Genomic DNA, 24,244 nt, shown 5'->3' with positions numbered 1-24,244 from the left:
GTAGAGGTCCCAGAGCCGATCCTTGTGGGACACCACTAGTCACAACCCTCCAATCCGAATGTACTCCCTCCACCACGACCCTCTGCCTTCTGCAGGCAAGCCAATTCTGAATCCACCTGGTCAAATGTCCCTGGATCCCATGCCTTCTGACTTTCTGAATAAGCCTACTGTGTGGAACCTTGTCAAATGCCTTACTAAAATCCATATAGATCACATCCACTGCACTACCCTCATCTATATGCCTGGCCACCTCCTCAAAGAACTCTATCAGGCTTGTTAGATATGATCTGACCTTCACAAAGCCATGCTGACTGTCCCTGATCAGACCATGATTCTCTAAATGCCCATAGATCCTGTCTCTAAGAATCTTTTCCAACAGCTTTCCCACCACAGACATAAGGGTCACTGGTCTATAATTACCCAGACTATCCCTACTACCTTTTTTGAACAAGGGGACAACATTCGCCTCCCTCCAATCCTCCGGTACCATTTCCATAGACAACGAGGACACAAAGATCCTAGCCAGAGGCTCAGCAATCTCTTCTCTGGCCTCGTGGAGCAGCCTGGGGAATATTCTGTCAGGCCCCGGGGACTTATCCGTCCTAATGTATTTTAATAACTTCAACACCTCTTCTCCCTTAGTATCAACATGCTCCAGAACACCAACCTCACTCATATTGTCCTCACCGTCATCAAGTCCCCTCTCATTGGTGAATACCGAAGAGAAGTATTTATTGAGGATCTCACTCACTTCCACAGCCGCCAGGCACATCTTCCCACCTTTATCTCTAATCGGTCCTACCTTTTCTCCTGTCATCCTTTTGTTCTTCACATATCAACAATAAATCAGTGCAGAAGTTGGCCAATCTGTTCTTCAAGCCTCCAAGTTCTTCAAGAAAATCATGGCTGAACTTATTGTCAGCTCAACTCTAGATCCGTGCCTACTCCTTGCAATCAAGAAAATCTGTCTACCTCTGCTTTAAAGATATTCAAAGACACTGCTTCCACTTCTCTTTGAGTAAGAGGGTTTAAAAGATTCACAACCTTCCGAGGTTGTGTGGAAATAACCTTATCTCAGTTTTAGTGAGTGGCTCATTTTGCGAAATCTAGTTGTAATCTCTCCCACATAGGGAACACCCTTTCTTTATCTACCTTTTTGAGGTCCGTGGCTGGATCATGTGCACACCCTTCCCGAACTCTATGCCATTAAGGTAATTTCTGTCAGAACTGTGGTTGCTGTCAAGCAAAGCTGCTTAATAGTAAAAAGGTGGATATCTTTCACTTTGCACTGTAGGGTAAACATTCATCCAAGACTAAGAGGTCACTTCGAGAAAAATTTGCCCATGGACCAAACTTAATCTTCTCTATTCTGCTATAGATGGCTGTGGAGGCCTAGTCATTGGGTATATTCGAAGTGGAAGTTGATAGGTTCTTGATTAGTAAGGGCATCAGAGATTACAGACAGAAGGCAGGAAAATGGGGTTGAAAGGAAAAATAAATCAGCCATGATTGAATGATGGAGCAGACTTGATGGGCTGAATGGCTTAAATCACCTCCTATGACTATGGTCTTGTAGTCTAATACAAGAATTATTATTATTTTCGAAGATTAAATGTATTTGCCATATATATTTGTATACAGAGTGGATTCCAGTTAATTGGATGATCGGTTAATTGGGGCAGCTGCTTAAATGGGACAGCTCTTGAAGAACAAAAACTAATCAAGAAAATAGCCAGAATTCCCTTCATTTATTTGGGATAATGCGCCACTTAATTGGGACAGAAGACTTGCTGCACAGCTTCCACCTAGTGTCAGTCGCATGTACTTGTGTGGCGGTAGACTGTACACCTTGCTTAGAGCTAACAGTTTTTAAATAGAGTCAGTTGTGTGTGTTTGTGTTCGGAAAGCAGTGATTTTTGTCACTGATGGTGAGAAATAAACAGTAAGACAATTCAGAGCTGTTTTGCTTACTGTAAGCATTCAGGCTTGGAGATGTCAGAAATGGCTGTTAGACGTTACAGAGCAAACTTTTTTTAAGTAGTGTTAGCTGAGCGTGCTTGTGTTATCCATTTGGCTAGACAGGCGCCGATTTGGAAAGACAACAATTTTTAAATTTTTTGATAATTTCATTTTTTAGTTTGACTTTCTGCAGAAAGGCAATGAAGGTAGTCCATTATCTGCACCAGGAGTAAATGATTTTATTCATTTACGGTTAATCAAAAGAACACGGCAGTGATGAACTCTTCTATCAATAGTTATGAGGAATTAATACACAGTTTTATAATGCTGCAGTGGTATTGGTAGTGTTGTAATTTGTTCTATATTTCATTTAAATGCATAATTTGTCACTTATTTATGATAGTTTGTCTTCCAACTATTTTCATGAAACCGGTTAATTGGAGCAGCCATTTAATTGGGCCAAAATGTACTGGTCCTAATGTGTTCCATTTATCAGGTATCCACTGTATTAGGAGTTTGCAGTTAAAGTACAGATATGGAATAAAATATGCATAAATACCAGCATGTATTTACAATATAAACAGCACTGTAAAAAGTGTTTTTAAGTGTTCACAGTATCTTTTCCAGGCCTTAACTCCTCCTCTGTGCCAGATGCTCATTGTCCTCAATGCCTCAGTATTTCAAACAAATTTATCTACCATTCGGACTTTCCAGGGAGCGCTCATGGAGTGAGCTACACTTTGGCGTTGCCCCATTCCCTTTATCTGTTTTACCTGTAACCACCCGTATTTACTTTATCTGTACCTACACTAAAGGGTTTATACTACAAATATATCTTTGAACTTCGATTTTTATTTACTGAACGTGCTGACCAGAGCACATGAAGTTAAAAACGGAAAGGGCTGCGGCGGGAACGGAAAAAAAGATGGCGATCTTAAAGCATCGAAGGAGACTCCATGAACTGTTGAAATAATGACGAAACTCAGAGAGAATACACTTAACCAAAGATTTGCTGTGTTTGAAGAAGTTTTGAAGACGATTCAAGATGCCGTTAAATCATTCAGATGCGAAGTTGATCAACAACAAATTAGAATCTTGGAACTAGATGAAGATGGTCGCAAAAGGGATCGAAAAATTGAATCTTCTGAAAAAAATCTAACTTCGACAACTCAGCAGTTGGAGCGTTATAAAGCAAAGATTATCGATCTTGCAAATCGTTCTCGACGACAGAATCTGCGAATAATCGGACTTCCTGAAGATGTTGAGACGGGAGATCCTACTAAATACTTTTCTAAATTGTTAATGGATGTATTTGGTCCAGAAATTTTGGAGGAGCCCCCATTGCTAGACCATGCACATCGTAGTTTACACTCTAAACCATCTAAACAATTTAAACCGAGGCCCATCATTGTTCGGTTTCATTATGTTCGTGTTAAGGAACAAATGATACGAGCTGCTCGGCGGAAAGCATGATCGAATTTCAAAGTTTTAAATTTCGTATCATTGAGGATTTCAGCCAGGAAGTATTGAAAGAATGGATGGCTTTTAAACCACAGATGTCAGAACTTTATCATAAGGGCTATAAATTAGCGTTGCTATTCCCAGCCTGGTTGAGAGTTGTTATGGCGGATAATTCTCGTCGTTTGTTTAAAACTCCGGGCAAAGCTCAAAGTTCTCTCGACAATTTGTCTTCCTCTGCTGAGGTCTAATTAACGCACTGTTTTTTTTTCTTTTTTAAATTTGTTTTTCGTTTCCTTTTTGGGAAAAAAAAGCTAATATCTAGCTTACAGATTTAGATTTTTATATTTTGAGGGTTCTTGCCTTGATTCTGTAGTGTAGGTATTTTTCACATTTTTAAATGAAAGTACTCTTTTTTTGTTAGTGATTTTTTATATTTCACTTTTAATATTTTTTCTTTTTTGAAGTTTATCTCTAATGATTCAGCTTCCACAGCTCTCTAAGGCAGAGAACTGTAGAGATTCACTGCCCTCCACAGATATTTCTACCTACCTCAGTTTTAAATGAATAACAGCCCATTACTTTGAAAGAGTCCCCCTTGCTTCTAAATTGGAGGTGACACATTTTGCAAATTCAAATCAGGACAGGAAATACCCAGCTATTTGTAGGAACCTAAGTAATGTTGATGAGATCTTGGAGGTTCACGTCCATAGTTTCCCTGAAGTTGTAATATGGGTTGATAGGGTGGGGCAGAAGGCAAATGGCACGAGGCATATAAAAATTGGGACATCATGTTACAACTTTATAAGATGCTTGTTAGGCTGCTTTTGGAATTCTGTGTGCACTTCTGGCTGCCACACTGTGGGAAGAATACAATTGCAGTGGCGAGAGTGTAGAGGGAATTCATGGGATACTGCCTGGATTGGAGAGATTGAATAGGCTGCACTTATTTTTTGTGGTGCAAAGGAGGCTGAGAGGTTTAAAATATTATAATAGTTGTATATAGTGGATTGAATCTTTTGTCTGTGATAGGGATATCAAACACAAGAGGCTGTATGTTTAAGGTGAGAGGAAGGAGTTTCAAAGGGCATCCTCAGACAGAATAATAACATGGGAGATTGTTTTGTCAACAGCATTGGCTTGGTTTGGTGTGGAAAGTACTGGGTTTGGATCGGCCATGATTAGGTTAAAATTTGATTTTATACCCAAACGGACCTTGAGTACAATGAAATTGAGCGGCTTCTTTCTGGTACTTAGGGAAATAGGAAGTTTTTTTATGATATTTATTTTTAATTGTCAAGTTTCAATTCAGATGGATTTTTTGCTTTCTACCCAGGGGAAAAAAAACAGTGATATTTATTTCTTTATTTTAGAGGTTCTCTGCATTTTCCATATTTCACTTAATAATTCTCTGTATAAACAATATTGTTATGAAGTAACATTTGATGTACATGTGGCTTCATTCATTTTTGAGTAGATTGGTGTGTAGTGCAGCAATATGAAAATGCCCATGCTAGCAGTACCTTATAGCCTACCTAAACAGTGAAAGGACTTTGAGTCAATTATCTCTAAATGTGTTTTTCTACCATCCTTAGAATCCAGTACTTAAACCTTAATGATAAAAAGGACTTTACCCAAGTGCTTCAGAACGATAATCCAGATATCACTCATCCTGATTTTGGGTATGCACAGTTTTCCATGAAAGGGTGTGTTTTTTGTGGTATTGTGCTGATAGCTAGATTTTGTAGTGCACATTCTAGCTGGTGCCTGTGCTTTGCAGAATATATATAGCATTGTTTTAGTGTTTCCTTGCTGTACTTTCTAGGTGTGTTTGTTTACATCTTTCTTGATTGGGGTTTTCTTATCTTTGCAATACATTCTAAGCTAGTGTCCAGTTGTCACAATGCTGTAATTTCCCTGCAGCTGGGTTTGATATTGGTGAAAATGATGGGATGGAATCTTTCCTTGTGCTTTTCTATTTGCCTGCTGTTCCTCTGAGTTGTAAGAATAAAGTGGGAAAGTAGTCTGGTGACTCTCAAAGTCGGGGCTTGACTTAAAATGCATCAATCTACATTGATCATCAATAGGTTGAAAGACCATTAATTCTGAAGTGAACAGGACATGAGAGACACAGGTAAAATATCTGTAGAAATCTTTTTTTTAGTAATGATCTGGTGTGAGGTTTTATTTCTTTCCAACATCTGATTCATATTTATTTACTCTGTGACTACTTCACAATTAGGCCATTGCAGGAATCTGGGGAATGAATTTAATGTTGGTGATCATATTAAAAGTTGATACAAGGATGGATTCCCATTTTGAATTTTCTGTTCCATCTAAAAACACCTGTTTAACACCATAAACCAAATTAAAATAGTTCCATGGAATATCACTTCATAATATATTACCGGTGGAGCACCACAAAAGCTTTACATGACACAAAATATATGTTGCACTTGACCTCTTGGTTCCAGATCCTGAGACCAAGTGTCCTGGTACTCACAGCCTTCTGTGACCAACACAGAATTTTGTGTTCCACCTGAGAATTATTGTGCTTTATGCTAAATGGAGGTGGATGCCAGAAGTGAAAAAAATTCAGGAACTTGGGAATATTCCTTAGAAAGGAGTTAGGAATGTCATGCTGGGTAAATTAGTCACATTATTGACAAGAGTTTAATCAGAACAATTTAGATTTTGAGGTGGATTTGTGTATCTACATGAAGCAATAATTAGTTATTGTTGGTTGTTGTAGCATGCCTTGGAAAGTGTGGTGTAATTGCTTCATTCTGCACTGTATGGTGTGTTTAAGAAGAAAGCACGCAGAGGCAAATTATTCATGGTACTCCAGAGCAAAAACTTGGCTAAGGAATCATGAGCTGAATGAATAAAAAAAAAACCCTCTGTAAATCAGCACCCAGCAGGAAGAAAGGAGTTCTTTTTCTAAAATGGGAAATGATGAATTTCAAATTGTTTTAAAAGGACATGCTTTTTGTTAACAACACCTCCCTCATTCCCTCTGCCCACAACAGATTTATACAGCATGTGAGTCATGCAGCGATTACCATTCAGCGATGGTACCGGCGGCATTTCCAGAGGCGCAGAGCAGGTCAAGCTGCACTTAAGCGACTTCTTGCTGCAAAAAAACAGGTGCTAACAAACTTTTGTAAGATGATTTGTCAGATAATTTGCAGCACACTAGATATTGGCATTTAGTTCATTCAAGCTGTCTACAGTGAATGCGGGGAATATTGTGTGATAAAAGATCTCAGTTCATCTAGTTCACCCTCTGTTACCCTGGCAGTTGCATGTAGTACTATTTATTATTATCTTATATTAGCAATCAATAGCTGTCAATTAGAATACTACAGAGGTGGTTATGAGACAAGCACTTTGTAAAAAACTTGGAGAAGCATAGCTCCAAGCTAGGCACAAGATATTCTGTTAAAATTTCGAGCAATACACAAAATCTTGCAGGAACCCCGTAGCTTAGGCAACATCTATGGAGGGGAATAAGCAGTTGATGTTTTGGATTGAGACCCTTAATCAGGACTGATTAAGGTTCTTGGCACAAAACAATGACTCTATTCCTCTCCATAGATGCTGCCTGACCTGCTGAGTTCCTCCAGCATTTTGTGTGTTGCTAGCTCCAAGATAACATGTCTTTTTCAAAGCAATCTCTATGCCTCCTTATCTTGTGTGCTTCATTCCAAAAGATTTTTTGGAAATTATCTACCTTACATTTTAATCAGCCAGTGCATTTCTTTACCTCCTCCTGTAGTCTCACTGCTTTTTAGATGTATGCTGAAGTAATCTTGCCAGAGTGGTTTTGTTTGTTCACTTTTCAAATGCAGCATGTGTCCTGTGTTGTGGATACAATGGAACAGTTTCATGATTTGCCTTATCTAACCCTTGCTAAATGTCAAGTCTCTCACAAATATTAGAACTAGTAAATGCAAGGCAATGTCATAGAATGGTAGCAATACAGGAGATCATTCAGTTCCTTCTGGTACTCTGAAAGATCACTTACTCATTGTCCCACTTTTACATCCTTTCATTGTTGGATCTTGTTCCCTTCCAAAAGCCATGATTGAATCGGAGTCTATCAACCTCTTAGCTTGTTAATCACTGTGTCTGTTTTCTTCTTTATTAAAGTTTAGGTTGCTTTTTGATTTCAACTCTTCTGCCATTGGAAATAGTTTATTTCTGTTTAGGCCACTTATTCTTTTGAGTATGTTGATCACATCTCTTTTCAGTCTCCTCTGCTCAATGGAAAAAAGTCTCACTTTTTCCAACTATTCCCTATGTTTCTTTGATTCGTAGAACCCCAAAGGAACAACCTTAAAATTGAGGAACGTTTTAACTTCCAAGGAGCATGAAGCACTAGCAAGGAGGGGTTATCTGTTTTATTTGGGCAATGGGGGAGAAAGAGTAAAAGAAAGGACAGTGGAAATAATTTTAACAATAATATATTTTAAATACAAAGCTTCAATCTGAGACCATAAGATATAGGAGTAGAAGTAGGCCATTTGGCCCATCAAGTCTGCTCCGCCATTCAATCATGGGCTGACCCAATTCTTCGAGTCATCCCCACTCCCCTGCCTTCTCCTCATACCCTTTGATGCCCTGGCTGATCAAGAACCTATCTATCTTGCCTTAAATACACCCAATGACTTGCCCTGCACAGCCATTTGTGGCAACAAATTCCACAGATTTACCACGCTCTGACTAAAGTAATTTCTCCGCATCTCTGTTCTAAATGGACATCCTGCAATCCTGACGTCATGCCCTCTTATCCTAGACTCCCCTACCATGGGAAATAACTTTGCCATATTTGATCTGTTCTGGCCTTTTTAACATTTGGAATGTTTCTATGAGATCCCCCCTCATTCTCCTGAACTCCAGGGAATACATCCCAAGAGCTGCCAGGTGTTCCTCATACGGTAACTCTTTCATTTCTGGAATCATTCTCGTGAGCCTTCTCTGAACCCTTTACAATGTCAGTATATCCTTTCCAAAATAAGGAGCCCAGAACTGCACACGATACTCACAAGTGTGGTCTTACAAGTGCCACACTGATATTTTCATCAAAATGTGTTTCTAACTTGCTTTATAAAAACTAATTGAAACTACAGGATATTGGTGGTGCATGGATAATTGTATACTAAATTTGGGCTGCATGATAGCGTAGTGCTATTACAGTGTCAGCAACCCGGTTTAAATTCTGCTGCTGTCTTTAAGGATCTTGTACCTTCTCCCCGTGACAACGTGGGTTTCTTCCGGGTGCTTCAGTTCAAAGGTTCAAAGGTCTAATTTAATGTCAGAGAAATGTATACAATTTACATCCTGAAATACTACTTCTTTGCAAATATCCATGAAAACAGAAGTGCCCCAAAGAATGAATGACATTTAAAGGTGAGAACCCCAAAGCCTTCTCCCAGCTCCCCCCCCCCACACACGTAAGCGACAGCAAGCAACAATACCCCCTCCCCCCACCGGCAAAAAAAAAGCATCGGCACTGCCACCAAGCCATCAAGCGTGAGCAAAGCAACAGCGAAGACACAGACCTGCAGTTACCCCAAAGACTTCGCGTTTCATCTGGCATTCGACATACCACAGGCTTCCTCTCTCTCCCTAATAAGGGAGAGGGAGGTGTCTCCATTTTCCCAGCGAGTGGGGAGACATAACAAACTCGTTTTTTTAAAAATTATGTCAAAAGTCCATTTGGTCACTTTTTTTGAGCTCTGTGCCTGAAGATCGCAAAGAACCCGGGTCTTTGGGCACACTGCAGCAGTAGATTTTCTGACTCCCCCGATGACACACGGATCTCCTCCTGTGACACCGACCCTTGATCCGCCCGTCCCCAGAGCCTCGAGATCTTAGGCTTTCACATACGAGCTGGACTCTCAGGCCGAAACCTTGGTGTGCCGAACAATGGTCAGTCCTGAAACCCCGAAAACGAGTCCCATTCCTGCAAAGAACCGAAGTCAGCATATAACTCCAGGTTAGGGACTTCAAAAGAACCCTGAAGGGTAAAATAAAGATATTAAAGATGGGAATAGAGCTGTTTCCAAAGATGCAAGCAAAATACTTGCCATTTAGCGCCATCTTAACTCCGCCTCCATCTCCGTCATCCAAAGATGTACAGGTTAGTCGACAAACAAGACAAAATCTGCAAATGCTGGAAATCCAAGCAACACACACAAAATACTGGAGGAACTCAGCAGGCTAGGCAGCATCTGTGGAAAAGAATACAGTCGATGTTTTGGGCTGAGACCCTTCTGAGATCCTGCTGAAGGGTCTTGGCCCGAAACGTCAACTGTATTCATTTCTGTAGATGCCACCTGGCCTGTTGGGTTAGTCAGCAAATTAGTCACATGGGCGTAATTGAGCGGTTGGGTCGGAAGGGTCTGTTACTGTGCTAAATTAAGTGTAGCCCCCCTGGTAAGCCTTAGGCTCGCTCAACTCGCTTTCGTCTAGGGGAAGCAGTCTTTGGCCCCACCAAACTGGGTAATCAAGTTTGTGTAGATGCTGTGTGATGTACCCCACCCCGCCAAATAACAGACAATACACCATATACGATTAAATGATTACAATTTATAGATATTACTGGAACTATGTAATTAATAGAGATAAAATATAAAAGGAAAGTAAAAGGTGCCAAACTTATCAAAGTTCAACCTCTTTGAGCACAACAGTTGGAGCTCTAGTAACGGGGTCGGCTTTCCAACTTTCGATCCTCTCCGACCACCTCGACCCGCTGCCTGGGACCAACTGTGGTGGTCGACCAGACGCTCCACATGGGTCTGTCTTCGTCTCCTCTCCTCACCGAAGACCCTGGACCTCGAACTCTGGCTCAGGGTCCGCCCCGTCGCCAGCTCACAGCATTGCGTCCACTCTCTTTCTCCCCATCGCGCCTTCTGCTCAAAAATCCGTGCATCACAATAGCTTACAGACACACAAGAAAGAATAACATCTATCCCAATTGGTTCGTTCTTCCTCTTATCAATAATATAACCCAAACAAGCTACTAGCAAGAGAACTTGCTCAGCAGTTAACATAACAAAGAAGCCATTTTAATTAGCCTATGCAGTAACATAAAAGAAGAAACCCCTTACATAAGAAAAATAACTATTACTGTAGGCTGAATTTTCTTTATTTCTCAGTTGTCTGAAATTGCAGTTGAGTTGGCAGGTAAAACGTTGTGCTTCACTAATAATCCATTAGTACTTTTACTGTCAGGAGAAAGAGCAAGAAGTGTCAACTGAGAGTATGCAAGAGTACCAGAGGAGAAAAAGTGAGGACAGAAGAAAGATCCGTGAAGAGAAAGCTCGACAGGCTCGGAAGGCAGCCATACAGGTACTCCATGTTCCTGCTATAGTATGTTCCTGTTTCACACAAAGTTTATCTATTATATCTTTAGATTATTTGACTCTAATAGCCTTTTTAATGTGATTATGCTACAAACAGTTTGTTTCTTCATCAAGGATTACAGTACCGTGTAAAAGTCTTGAATTTCAGAAGTTTGAAGTATGTATACTATATACAACCTTGAGATTTGTCTCCTTACAGGCAGCCACAAAACAAAGAAACACAGTAGAGCCCATGAAAAGAAACACCCAATATGAAAAAAAAATTCAAATCATGCAAAACAATAAAAATAAGCAAATAACATTCAGCACTGAAATTCACGAAAGTGAGTCCACAGCCAAGAAACCAGTCAGAGTTGTTATATTTTAGGCATATAAATATTCTATATATATTGCACTGTACTGCTGTTGCAGTAAGTTTCATGGCATGTGTGAGTGATGATAAACCTGATTCTGATATGGATCTCTATTGTGGTCTGAGAGTGGTAAGGGGGCAGGGAGAGCAGAATCATAAAAACAAAATAATCTGCAGATGCTGGGGTCAAAGCAACATTCACAACACGCTGGAGGAACCTCCCTCATGGTTCCGCCTCCTTCTACTACCCATTGTGTTTTCCCCTATTCTTTTTTCACCTTTCCTGCCTATCACCTTGCTGCCTCCCCTCCCCCACCCCTTTATCTTTCCCCTTATTGGTTTTTCACCTGGAACCTACCAGCCTTCTCCTTCCCATCCTCCCCCCACCTTGTTTATAGGGCAAAACCTCATATACCGTCTAGGTAGTCTCCAGCCCCTTGGTATGAACATAGAATTCTCTAACTTTCGTTAATTCCCTCCCCCTCCCTTCCTCTATCCCTATGTCACTCTGCCCCCTCCCCCAGCTGCCTATCACCTCCCTCATGGTTCCGCCTCCTTCTACTACCCATTGTGTCTTCCCCTATTCTTTCTTCACCTTTCCTGCCTATCACCTCCCTGCCTCCCCTCCCCTACCCCTTTATCTTTCCCCTTACTGGTTTTTCACCTAGAACCTACCAGCCTTCTCTTTCCCACCTCCCCCCACCTTCTTTATAGGGCCTCTGCCCCTTCCCTCTACAGTCCTGACGAAGGGTTCCGGCCCGAAACGTCGACCGATCTTTTCCACGGATGCTTCCAGAGCGGAATCATGGTTGGGAAAAGAGAAGAGGGAGCAGGAAGCACCAGAGAGACATTCTGTAATGATCAATAAGCCAATTGTTTGGAATGAAATGACCTCTATGCCCGCTTTGAAAGGGAGAACATAAGTACAGCTGTGAAGATCCCTGCTGTACCTCATGACCCTTTGATCTCTGTCTCAGAGGCCGATGCCAGGCTGTCTTTAAGGAGGGTGAACCCTCGCAAAGCGGCAGGCCCCGGTGATAATAAACCTGATTCTGATTGTGACCTTGCCTGGTGTCTCAGGATTGGGTGTGTTTTTCTCTACCACCTGTCCTATACCCCTCCTGTGGCACTGCATCCTCGCCACTTCAACATCCTTTGCTCCCACCAGATTTACAAACTTGCTTTTCACTCCACGTTGACAAATACAGTACTGTGCAAAAGTCTTATACACCCTAGCTATATATATGTGCCTAAGACTTTTGCACAGTACTGTCCTTCTCATGATTGGCCCACCACATCGTTACCAACCTCTTCACTATCTATTTTAGTCCCATTTGGCCGCATTAGGTTCCTTCTTGTCCTTGCCCTTTGAAGTTTCAAAGCCCCGTAAGTGTAATGATTGCATCTGATTCAACTTTGGTAGGTCTACTGACCACTAAAACACTTTCCACTTAGATCCCTTTTAAAGTTAGAATCAGGTTTACTATCACTGACATGAAATTGTCATGAAATTTGTTATTTTGTGCAAGATGATTACTATGTTACAAGAATAAATAAATAAATAGTGAAAAAGCGGAATAGTGAAGCAGTATTCATGTACTGTTCAGAAATCTGATAGCAGAGGGGAAGAAGCTGGTCCTAGAATGTTGAGTGTGTCTGTTCAGACTCCTGTACCACCTCTCTTGGTAGTAATGAGAAGAGGGCTTGTTCTGGATGGTGAGGGTCCTTAATGATGGATGTTGATATTCTTGAGACACCACTTTTGAAGATGTCCTGAATCATGAGGAGGGTGTTGCCTGTGATGGAGCTTACTGAGTCTACAGCCCTCTGTAGCCTCTTGCCATCCTGCACATTGAAGCCTCCATGCAATGCTGTGATGCAACCAGTCAGAACGCTCTCCATTTGTAGAAATTTGCTGGACTCTTTGGGGCCTCTTATTTTTGATGCCCCTAGCACGTGAATCATATTCTAGCAATCTACATTGTCTAAGTTTCCTACAATTATATATGCGTCTATCAGTTTATCCTCACTTTCTCTGAGGATAACAAAGAAAACAAGCCCAGACTATCCAATTTCTCTGTATAACAAAAATCCTCCAATGCAAGTAACATTGTGGTCAGTCTTCTCTGCACTCTCTCCAACACATCTTCATAAAAAGCTTTATGCAGCACAATGTAGTACTTCTCGTGTGGAAGCACCATGATATTTACGCTCACACCCCATTCATCTTTTCAAGTTTTTCAATTTCATAATTGGGTGAGTTTTGAATTTAGATCCCTGATTATTGAATTCACCTAGGCAGGACTGGAATTAGCATATTAAAAAAAATCAGTTTTAGTTTGACCAGCATGGATATGATGGATTGAATGCACCTCTTGGATGCTGCAAAATTTCTGGATTGGTGATCAGATTTTGATTTCTGTGACATTTCTATTCAATGGTACCTGTAGCATGGTTTGTTCTGCTCAATAATGAGCTTTAATGTGTCTCAGTGTGAGTATGCCAGTCTTAGAATTTGAAGAATTGTGAACCAATTCTGTACCATTGCTCTCTGCAGCACGAAGGGAAAGGTACATGGTTACTGTTGATGGCTTTTGAGTAGATATTAAGTAAACTCAAATCACTATTCTCAGTTCTGATGCAGGGTTTTGACCTGAAGTGGTAACAGTTCCTTTCCCCTCCTCAGATCCTGCTTGACCCACTAAGTTCTTCCAACAGGTTGTTGCTCCAAAACACCATTCTATTGCCCACTCAACACTTACTTTTTCTGTCACCACCAAGAAAACGTTTTTATTTTTGATTTCTATTATTTGTTGTTTGTGGGACTGTGCTGAGTGCAATTATATCTGCATAGCATGAATAACATTTTTAATTGGCATCCAGAGATCTGAAAGGAACAACATTAGTACATGTTTGTTTTCTTCCAAATTAGTTCTGGGAGTGACCTTAGACTTTACCTAATACTTGGCTGTAGATTTATGTGATTATTGGACTGTAATTTATATTGCTCTCCCTCAGTTGTCTCTGTTTTCTTGTTGCCAATTTGTAGCTTGCAGTTCTGGGTGGGAAATATGTTAGTTTTTGTGTGAGGGAGAGGTTGGGGATTTGGGGCCTGATGTTCTTGTTGGTTTTTCTGTGTGGGCAATCTGTTAGCTTTTGTGTGGGAGAGAGGGTTTGATGCTGTCGACACTTTTTTTTGCAGGGGTTGGGGTTTTGATGTCATTGTTGCTGTTTTTTTGCAAGGGGGGGTTAGGAGTTTGATAATCTAGCTGCTGTTTTTGTGTGAGGGAGGGGTTGAGGGGTTTGCGAGTTTTGTTTTTCCTTTTTGTGTGGTGGGTGAATGGGAGGGTAATGTCTTTTCTTTCAACGACTCCCATGCTTTTCCCCGCCTATATTTCATGGCTATCTGGAGAAAACAAATATCAGAGTTGTATTGTTTATATATATTTTGACAATAAAATGAATCTTTGAATTTGACACTGCTGGGACAGCAGTTTCAAAATTTCTATCTAAATCTATGGATTAAGGAGGTTATCACTACCTAGCTTAGTCTTGAGATAACGTTATAACATTGCAGAGTAATGTTAATTAACCAGCTGAAATGATTCATTAATATGATTGACAGCAGTACTTTAATTTAACATAAGAAAATAGTTCTGGAAGTATGATTGTGGTATTAACTTGCTAGTAATCTGAAAATATGTTTTAGCTTTTAATGACTTTATATTTGTTATAGGAACTTCAACAGAAGCGGGAAGAGAAGGCTGCAGAAGATAAAAGAATTAGTGAGGAAGAAGTGGCAGCATTGAGAGAAAGGGCAAAGGTTCTGAAGAGAAAAGCAACTAAGACAGTGCCCATAAATAATACAAGTCCAGTCCACAGTCAAGTCAAATCTAGAAATTCAGGTATGGGACAGTACTTGTATGAACGTGGATAAGGAGTGAATAAAATATAGGAGAGAATTTATTGGATTCATTGTTTATTTATGATTTTTGAAGACTACTTTCCATTCTTGCTACATTTTAGCTGAAAGGCACAATTGTTTCAGTATCATAAAATTTTAACACAGTTGTGCACTGCAAAGAAAAGCAGCAGAAATGAATATGGTGTACTTTTCCGAAGGTTGCCCAGGTCAGTCACTGTAATTTTGGGGTAGAATTAATGTAAAAATTCTGGAAAGCCAAGAAGTGGTGTTAATGGCGCTTTCAGGGCTTTAGTTACGTTTATGGAAGGGAGATGTTAATCCCACATGGTAAGTTCTTCTTACCTACTAACCTACCTACACCCCCCATAACCTTCTACCAAATCCCTGTAATGAATTTTTTTGATAAAATATATTAGTTTACATTCAGATTTTCCTCCCTCATTTTACTGAATAATATCCATGTATGTGGAGTTTGCACATTCTCTCTGAGGCGAAATAGGTTTCCTCCCGCGTGGATAGATGGTAAAATCTGGATGAGTTGACGGGAAGGAAGTTGGAATCAAAATGTGGTTAGTGCTTGATGGTTGCTGTGGACTTGGTGACCTAAAGGGTCCATTTTCTTCTTGCATAACTTTAACTCTATGACAGTGTGCATTAGCTGTATGCTGCTCACACTTCTAAAAGACTATTCAATCTTTTGACTGAACTTCTGCTAAGTCAGCATTTTATCTTTATTTCATTCCTTTTTAAACTTTCAATGTAGCTGTGGATCTAGAAGTATATTCTAACCAGAGAACTGAAACTTCTGTTGGACCTGGTATGAAGACAGAAGAATTACAGGTATGAATTAAATTACCGTTTCATCAAAGGCAGTAATTCTGTATCTTTCTACTTTTTGATCTCTGATAATTTGGCTCAGTAGCATGATTCTCGTATCTGAGATTTAAGCTGAATTCCATGGGATGAATCAGGCCACCGCTTTACCAAGGGGAATGTTGTACTGTCTGAGATGTTTTCATTCAGATGAATTATTAAACTAATGTCCCGTCTGTTTAAGTAGATACAACAATTACACGGCATAGTCAAACAAAGAGCATATAATTTCTCTCAATGTAGTCTCTGGCATTCTTTCCTCATTTAGAAAACCAGTTGATGTAATTATTTGCTTCTAAGATTTTTTGGAGTTTTGATGCAAACAGCTTGACTACTACATTTAGTTACAGAATAATGGTACCCAATTTTTTAAGTGTAATCCATTAGTTGTATTTGGAGAACTTGTTAATGCAAAGAATCCTATATATGTAATTCTGTTTGGCTTTAGCGGACTAATCTCAATACTTTTGTAGAACCATTCACAGGACATGATTCTGAGAGAAACACCAGTTGAGGAACAGGAGACAATGACGCTGAGTGTAAGCCATTCTAAAACAACATTGAATGATGTACTTGACACACTCAAACTGTTGGAGGAAGAACCTGAATTACTTCCAGAAACAAAGGTCTACAAGAAGGATAAATATGCTTGGATAGATGAGGTAATTTTTGACTTTTTTTTGAATGAAAGATACCAGAGAATATATACAGGTAGTGCTTAGCTTGCAAGTCATAAGAGTGCTCATATATTTCATCATTTTCCTATTCTTAAAGACCTACAGCCTCTAAAGATTTCTCAAATGAAGTTCCCTAGAGACTATAGCCTTTAAAATGGGCAAGGAATCTCACCCTTGTATTCAGTTTGAGTATCATAAAGAGAATGGAAAGCTATTAGATGTGGGAAGTGCTATTGTATTAAAAATAAAATTATTCCCATCTGATTTCCTAAACCCAAAAGGTTGCCTGCTTCTTGTTTATTTTGGTCATCTACTCCCTTGATCCAAGGAGTGGCATTAAAATGCCCTCTGTGGAGAAGAATGACTGCTCAGTTCCATAATTGTTTGGCCATTAATGAGAAATTATTGTTGCTGTCAATTAATTTCAGTTAATGCATAGGATTATAACAGTGTAAATTATTGTATTTTATTTTACTTGCCACATTAAACTCTCAATTCTCAAAGAACTACTCTCTGTCCATAATAAATGGTTCCATAGTATACTTCGCCCAAGTCCACTGAACCCTGGCATACTCTTCCCTCCAGTGATATCAGCCTCACCCAAATCATGCCAATGCAGTGATCTATGGCTGAAAAATGGCAGATGAAATTTAATGTAGTGTGGTAGAACAACAGAACCTGGGAATACAAGTCCATAATTCATTGAAAATTACATCACAGGTAGATAGGGTATTAGGGAAAGTTTTTGGCACATTGGCTTTCATAAATCAAAGTATTGAGTTTAGGAGATGGGATGTTTTGTTTAAGCTGTATAAGATGCTGGTGAGTCCTAATTGTCTGCAGTTTTGGTCACCTACCTACAGGAAAGATGTAAATAGGATTGAAAGAGTACAGGAAAAATTTACAAGGATTTTGCCAGATCTGGGGGACCTGAGTTATCAGGAAAGATTGATTAGGTTAGGACTTTATTCCTTGGAACATAGAAGATTGATGGGAGATTTGATAGAGGTGTACAAAATTATGAGGGGTATAGATAGGGTAAATGCAAGCAGGCTTTTTCCATTACACAAAATTCTCTGCAGACGCTGGGGTCAAAGCAACACGTTCAACATGCTGGAGGAACTCAGCAGGTCAGGCAGCATCTGTGGAAACGAACAGTCAACGTTTCGGGCCGTGACCCTTCGTCAGGACTGAAGAGGGAGGGCGCAGGGGCCCTATAAAGAAGGTGGGGGGAGGGTGGGAAGGAGAAGACTGGTAGGTGCCAGGTGAAAAACCAGTAAGGGGAAAGATCAAGTGGTGGGGGAGGGGAAACAGGGAGCGGATAGGCAAGAAAGGTGAAGAAGGAATAGGGGAAAGCACAATGGGTAGTAGAAGGAGGCAGAACCATGAGGGAGGTGATAGGCAGCTGGAGGAGGGGGCAGAGTGAAACTGGGATGGGGGAAGGGAGGAGGAGGGAATTACCGGAAGTTAGAGAATTCTATGTTCATGCCAAGGGGCTGGAGACTACCCAGACTGTATATGAGGTCTTGCTCCTCCAGCCTGAGTTTGGCCTCATCATGACAATAGATAAGGCCATGTATGGACCTATCCGAATGGGAATGTGAAGCAGAATTGAAGTGGGTGGCAACCGGGAGATCCTGTCTGTTGTGGCGGACGGAGCGGAGGTGCTCGACGAAACGGTCCCCCAATCTGTGTTGGGTCTCACCGATGTAGAGGAGGCTGCACTGGGAGCACCGGATGCAAAAGATGACCCCAACAGACTCACAAGTGAAGTGTTGCCTCACCTGGACGGACTGTTTGGGGCCCTGAATGGTGGTGAGAGAGGAGGTGTAGGGTCAAGTGTAGCACTTACGCTTACAAGGATAAGTGCCAGGTGGGGAGGGACGTGTGGACCAGGGAGTCGTGGAGGGAACGATCCCTGCGGAAAGCGGAGAGGGGTAGAGAGGGAAAGATGTGCTTAGTGGTGTGGTCCTGTTGAAGGTGGCGGAAGTTGTGGAGGATAATGTGCTGGATCCGGAGGCTGGTGGGGTGGTAGGTGAGGACAAGGGGAACTCTGTCCCTGTTGTGGTGACGGGAGGATGGGGTGAGGGCTGAAGTGCAGGAAATGAAGGAGATATGGGTGAGGGCATCATTGATGATGGCGGAAGGGAAACCGCGATCCTTAAAGAAAGAGGACATTTGAGATGTCCTGGAACGGAAAGCCTCATCCTGGGAGCAGATGCGGTGGAGACGGAGGAACTGGGAATAGGGAATAGCACTTTTGCATGTGGCAGGGTGGGAAGAGGTATAGTCGAGGTAGTTATGAGAGTCAGTGGGCTTATAGAAGATGTCAGTGGACAGTCTGTCTCTAGAGATGGAGACCGAGAGATCGGGAAAGGGGAGAGAAGTGTCCGAGATGGAAGAAGTGAATTTGAGGGCTGGGTGGAAGTTAGAACCAAAGTCGATGAAATTGATGAGCTCAGCATGGGTGCAGGAAGCAGCACCAATGTATTTGTCAGTGTAGCAAAAGAAAAGTTGGGGAGCAGTACCAGTATAGGTTTGGAGCACAGACTGTTCCACATAACCAAAGAAGAGGCAAGCATAGCTGGGGCCCATGCGAGTGCCCATAGTATACGCCCTTGGCTTAAAGAAAGTGGGAAGAGCCAAAAGAGAAGTTATTAAGTGTGAGTACCAGTTCCGCCAACCAGAGGAGGAGTGGTGATGGTGGGGAACTGGTGAGGTCTGTTGTCCAGAAAGTAACGGAGGGCTTTGAGGCCTTCTTGATGGGGAATGGAAATGTATAAGGATTGGACATCCATAGTGAAAATGAAGCGGTTGGGACCGGGGAACTGGAAGTTATCGAAGAGGTGGAGGGCATGGGATGTATCTCGGATGTAGGTGGGGAGGGACTGAATTATGGGTGACAAAATGGAGTCCAGGTAGGCAGATACAAGTTTGGTGGGGCAGAAGCAGGCAGAAACTATGGGTCTACTGGGACAGTCAGGCTTGTGGATCTTGGGGAGGAGGTAAAACTGAGCAGTGTGGGGTGTGGGAATTAATGAGTTTTGTGGCTGAGGATGGAAGGTCTCCAAAGTTAATAAGGGTAGTGATGGTATGGGAGACAATGGTTTGATGTTTTTTGATGGGGTCCTGTTCCAGGGGTAAGTAAAAGGAGGTGTCAGAGAGCTGCCATTTGGCCTCAGTGAAGTAGAGGTCCATCCACCAGACGACGACGGCACCACCTTTGTCTGTGGGTTTGATGGTGAGGTTGGGATTAGTACAGAGAGAGTGGAGGGCAGTGCATTCAGCAGGAGTGAGGTTGGAACAGGAGAGTGGAGTGGTGAAGTTGAGACGGTTGATGTCTTGGGCGACAGTTGGAGATGAAAAGATCAAGTGCAGGTAGAAGGCCTGGGCTGGGTGTCCAGGAGGAGGAGGAGGGTTGAAGATGGGAGAAGGGGTCATCAGTGGGGCGAGGGGAATCCTTGCCAAAGAAATAGGCTCGGAGACGTAGGTGATGGAAGAAGAGTTCAGCGTCACTGAGGTGTGGACGGAGAGGGACAAAAGTGAGGCCCTTGCTAAAGGCAGAAAGTTCTGCCTCAGAGAGGGGAAGGTCAGAGGGGATGGTGAAGATACAGCAAGGGTTGGGGCTGGGGTCAGAGGAAGGTAAAAAGTGGGAGGTCTCAGGAAGGGGGGGATTGCGATGTTCAGGGAGAGCAGGGTTAAGGGAGGATGAGGGATCAGAGGAATGGAGGGGCGATGAGGGGTAGAGGGAAGGTTGGGAGTCACGGGGAGAATAGAGGGTAGTGGAGGAATAAGACGAGCAGTAGGACCCTGTAGCAGTAAGAGCGGTCCCGGTCTGGAGAGGGTCAGGACCTCGGTCTGAACTGCATCTGGAGCTGGGGGTGGCGGAGCCTGTAGCCTGCAGGGCCCCAGAGCTGTTGGAGTCAGAGGCAAGTGGGTCTATGGCCTGCCAGGGGCTGGTGCCCATGTCCGGGAGGCCATGGTTCCAGTCAGGGTCAGAGTCAGAGGCGGATGGGTCTTCAGCCTGCCGAAGGTCTGAGAAGTCGAGGTCCGAGGAGTCGGGGTCCGGGCTGGAGCCGGTCGTCGTCGTGGGCTCCAGGCGGGTGAGCTTGTGGTCCTTCTTGGACACGAGGAAGGAGAAGAAACGGCGGTTGGAGGTGTGAATTCGGCGGAGAATGAAGTGTAGGAGAGGTCCAGAGTGGTGGCAGAGGGAGGGACAGGGCCCATAGGTATCTCCACATGGCAGCGAGCATGGCGCGGAGGATCCGGCGGGAGCAGCGATCAATGAAATGGAGGTACCTGGGATCCTCGCTGGGCCCGAACTGCGAGGTCTGGAACCGGAGCTGGAATCCCTGCGGTACATGGTGGCGCTGGAGACACGTTTCCAGGAAGGAGACGTGGCTGTGGTAGCGGGTCTGAGTCAGGATGTGGTTGAATAGTCGGAGAGAGGCGGAGAATGGCTTTTTCCATTGATGTTGGATGGGATAAGGGTGAAAGGTGAAAAGTTCAAGGGGAACATGAGGGGATATTTCATCACTCAGATGGTCATTAGAGTGTGGAACGAGCTGCCAGCCCAGTAGTACATGTGAGCTGGACTTAAGCATTTAAGAGAAGTTTGGATGGGTACATGGGTGGTATGTGTATTGAGGGCTGTGGTTCTGGTGCAGGTCAATGGGAGTAGGCCATTTAAATGGTTCGCCACAGACCAGATGGGTCAAAGGGCCTATGTCTGTGCTCTACTTTTATGACTAAAACTGCTTCTCCATGGCATGCAGGGTATGCTGACATTTTATGACTAAAACTGCTTCACCATGGCATGCAGGGTATGCTGACATTTAAGTCGTTTCACTGTTTCTTGAAAGGCACATTACTTTTAATCACTGTAGCTAGTTTGGCCCCATTATAGTCAAAACTGTTGCGGTAAAGTTCAGTGGGATTAATTGCATTCATGTCAATTATGGCTGATTACCTCAAGTGCTGATTGTGTCATAATTGTAAGGTTGTGTTACGGTCTATAAGGTACAATCTCAAATGGGAATAACAAAACAACAGCAGGAATGAAAGGATCAAACAATTTGAATACTTATCACCTGGTATGTAAATGATTACTTCAGTCCCCGTTCTATGTACTTTTGAGGCTATTTAATACAGTAACATGTAGCAATATTAAGGGCAAAGTAGTTGAAAGGCATAATTTGGTGTTATCTTCTTATTGTCCTACCCTCTGTTTAATAAGCAGGATTGTGACTCGACATCCCTGACAGCAGACAATTTGGAAAAACTGGGACAAATTGAAGGGGCATCGGGTCGACCCGAGGATGGCACTTTGCTATCAGAAGCAAAGCTGAAAAGCATTATGAGTTTTCTTGATGAGATGGAGAACTCTGAGCAGGAGCGCCCCATATCCCGTACCTCAGTGGCACACAGGGAGGCAAGTCATACTCTCCACTTTCTTACATTTCTACAATCAAAACCAAAGAATCTTAAAGGAAAATGCAAATGATTTACTTAATCTATGTAATGTTTCTACTTTTGTTCCTCTGTTGGTAAGGTATAAAATTATAAGTTATGAGGACATGCTGGAAACTGGACTCTGGTTTCTACTTATTCAAAGCATGATGCTTGTGAAGGAACGAGTAATTTTAAATCCAGCCTGCCCGTGAAGAATTGAGGCAGATCTCCAGTTTAAAAGCTCTGGCTTAGCAGCTGCTGACCTTTCAGCACAGTGGGAAGTGGAAGCTTTGGTTTGGGAGAGAGGGTTGGGTGGTTAAGAGAAAGAGAATGTGTGTGGATGGTGCTGGCGCTGAAAGATGGTGATGCAGGTACGTCTGAATGAATAAATTACAGAAAATGTCAGATACACTCGGTAGGTAAGGCAGCATCTGTCGAAAGAGAAACAGAGTAATGTGCAGTCAAAGACTCCTTGTGATGAATAATATTTGACCTGAAATGTTGACTCTTCTATCCACCTGTGTTATCCGATCTAATGAGCATTTCCAGTTTTGATCCTCCTTGTTCTTGCTGATTGAGTTTACATTTTGGTTGTACAAGAGGCAGGCTACAACGTGACGGGATTCTCCTTTGTTTAAGGATGAGAAAAAGAAACCTGAGATTAAATATTTCATTGCTTTTCAAATTTAATTAAAGTTTAATTAAATTTGTCTATGAATAGTAAAGTTTCCCGTGTCCTCTGTCAAGGGTTTATTGTCTGAAGAGGAACAGGCCCACCTGGAGCAGGCGTCACTCGTGGCAACAGAGGTGACAAGCTCAATGATCAAGTTAAAACTGGAATGTGAAGAGAAGAAGCGTGCTGTTGCTATGTTACAGACTGCTTTGGTAAATAACCAGTGTATCTCAATAATATTTATATCTGGTAATGCTTTAAAGTGTGGTGAAAGTGGATCAGTGCCAAAATTGATGTTTTGTAAGTTCCTCAATTGGCTGCAGACTTCTGGATCGAAGCTGTTGGAACTTGATAGAAATCAAGTTCCAATCTGATTTGTGCTATATCTTAAAATAAATTTGAATTGGTCCTATCTAACTCCAGGAAGCACAAGAGATTATATAGTTGCTGGAAACCAGATTATAACATGCAAAATACTGGAGGAACTCAGCAGGTGAGGCAGCATCTATGGAAAGAAATAAACAGTCGATGTTTTGGGCCAAGACCCTTCATCAGGATGAAGAAGAATAAGCAACTGAAGTAGAATAAGTCAGTTTTGGATTAGGTTAGCTTTATTTGTCAAGTGTACATCGCAACATACAGTGAAGTGTATCGTTTGCATCAACAACCAACACAGTGCAAGGATGTGTTGGGGCAGTTTGTAAGTGTTGCCATGCTTTCAATGTTAACATAGCATGTCCACAACTTATTAACCCTTACAAGTCCATATGGCTTTGGAATTTGGGAGGAAACCAGAGTACCATGAGGAAACCCATATGGTCACAGGCATGTAATAGTTACATTCCACCTCCACTGGATGGTCACAAAAGTTAAGTCTTGTACATTGCTGAGCACCATTGATAATCTAATTTTAATCCCTTAGCTTCAATTGTTTAGTGTAAAGGTTGCCAACTGATAGATCAATTTTAAAAAAACTGAACTATGAAGGGATGGGACCTAAACAAATAGAAATTCCAACTATATGACAATAGTGGCTGTTCTGTTTATTTATAAACTTGCAACTTCAGAATGTGTAACAAGCAGAACATTCATTTCCTTCATGCTTTTAAAAAAGCAAAAGGAAAGCATTTGTTTCTCCACAGGTCTGCTTTGTTGTGTAATGCACTGCTATAGAAGCAGCCACAAATGAACTTGTCTTATTGAAACTGAGTATTCAGTGCATCACCATAATGTTTCTTGCTCACATGATGTCAATTTCCAGCATTTTAATTTTCTAATGTTGCCCAGCAGTCATATTTCCAAGTGTGAATTACCCAAACAAAAGAGCTTACAAGGCCAGCCACTTTGCTGTGGGCCTGGAATTGCAAAAAGGCCAGACACACGTGAGCTGGATATGTTTCTGTAGCAGTCTGAAAGTCTTGAGTAATGAAAGCTGCAATACTAAATTTCCTTTATTTAAGTTCCTGATTAGGAACTGAGTTTATAATCCCCAGGGCTGGGTTGGTG

At 42.0% G+C, this 24,244-nt stretch overlaps 1 protein-coding gene across 1 annotated transcript in view; it reads left to right on the top strand.

Annotated features, from left to right (window-relative positions):
• Nucleotides 1-24,244, top strand: part of cep131 (centrosomal protein 131) — a 149,693-nt gene that overhangs the window by 61,734 nt on the left and 63,715 nt on the right. The window contains exons 10-16 of the mRNA XM_072242397.1: nt 6,447-6,564; nt 10,657-10,773; nt 14,876-15,044; nt 15,828-15,904; nt 16,411-16,599; nt 21,854-22,045; nt 22,813-22,950. Coding sequence (XP_072098498.1) covers nt 6,447-6,564; nt 10,657-10,773; nt 14,876-15,044; nt 15,828-15,904; nt 16,411-16,599; nt 21,854-22,045; nt 22,813-22,950 — 1,000 coding nt within the window. The remainder of the gene's footprint in view (nt 1-6,446; nt 6,565-10,656; nt 10,774-14,875; nt 15,045-15,827; nt 15,905-16,410; nt 16,600-21,853; nt 22,046-22,812; nt 22,951-24,244) is intronic.

This window comes from Mobula birostris, chromosome 24, assembly GCF_030028105.1.
Source record: "Mobula birostris isolate sMobBir1 chromosome 24, sMobBir1.hap1, whole genome shotgun sequence".
NCBI classification, from domain to species: Eukaryota; Metazoa; Chordata; class Chondrichthyes; order Myliobatiformes; family Myliobatidae; genus Mobula; species Mobula birostris.
This window is presented reverse-complemented; position numbering and strand designations above follow the sequence as displayed.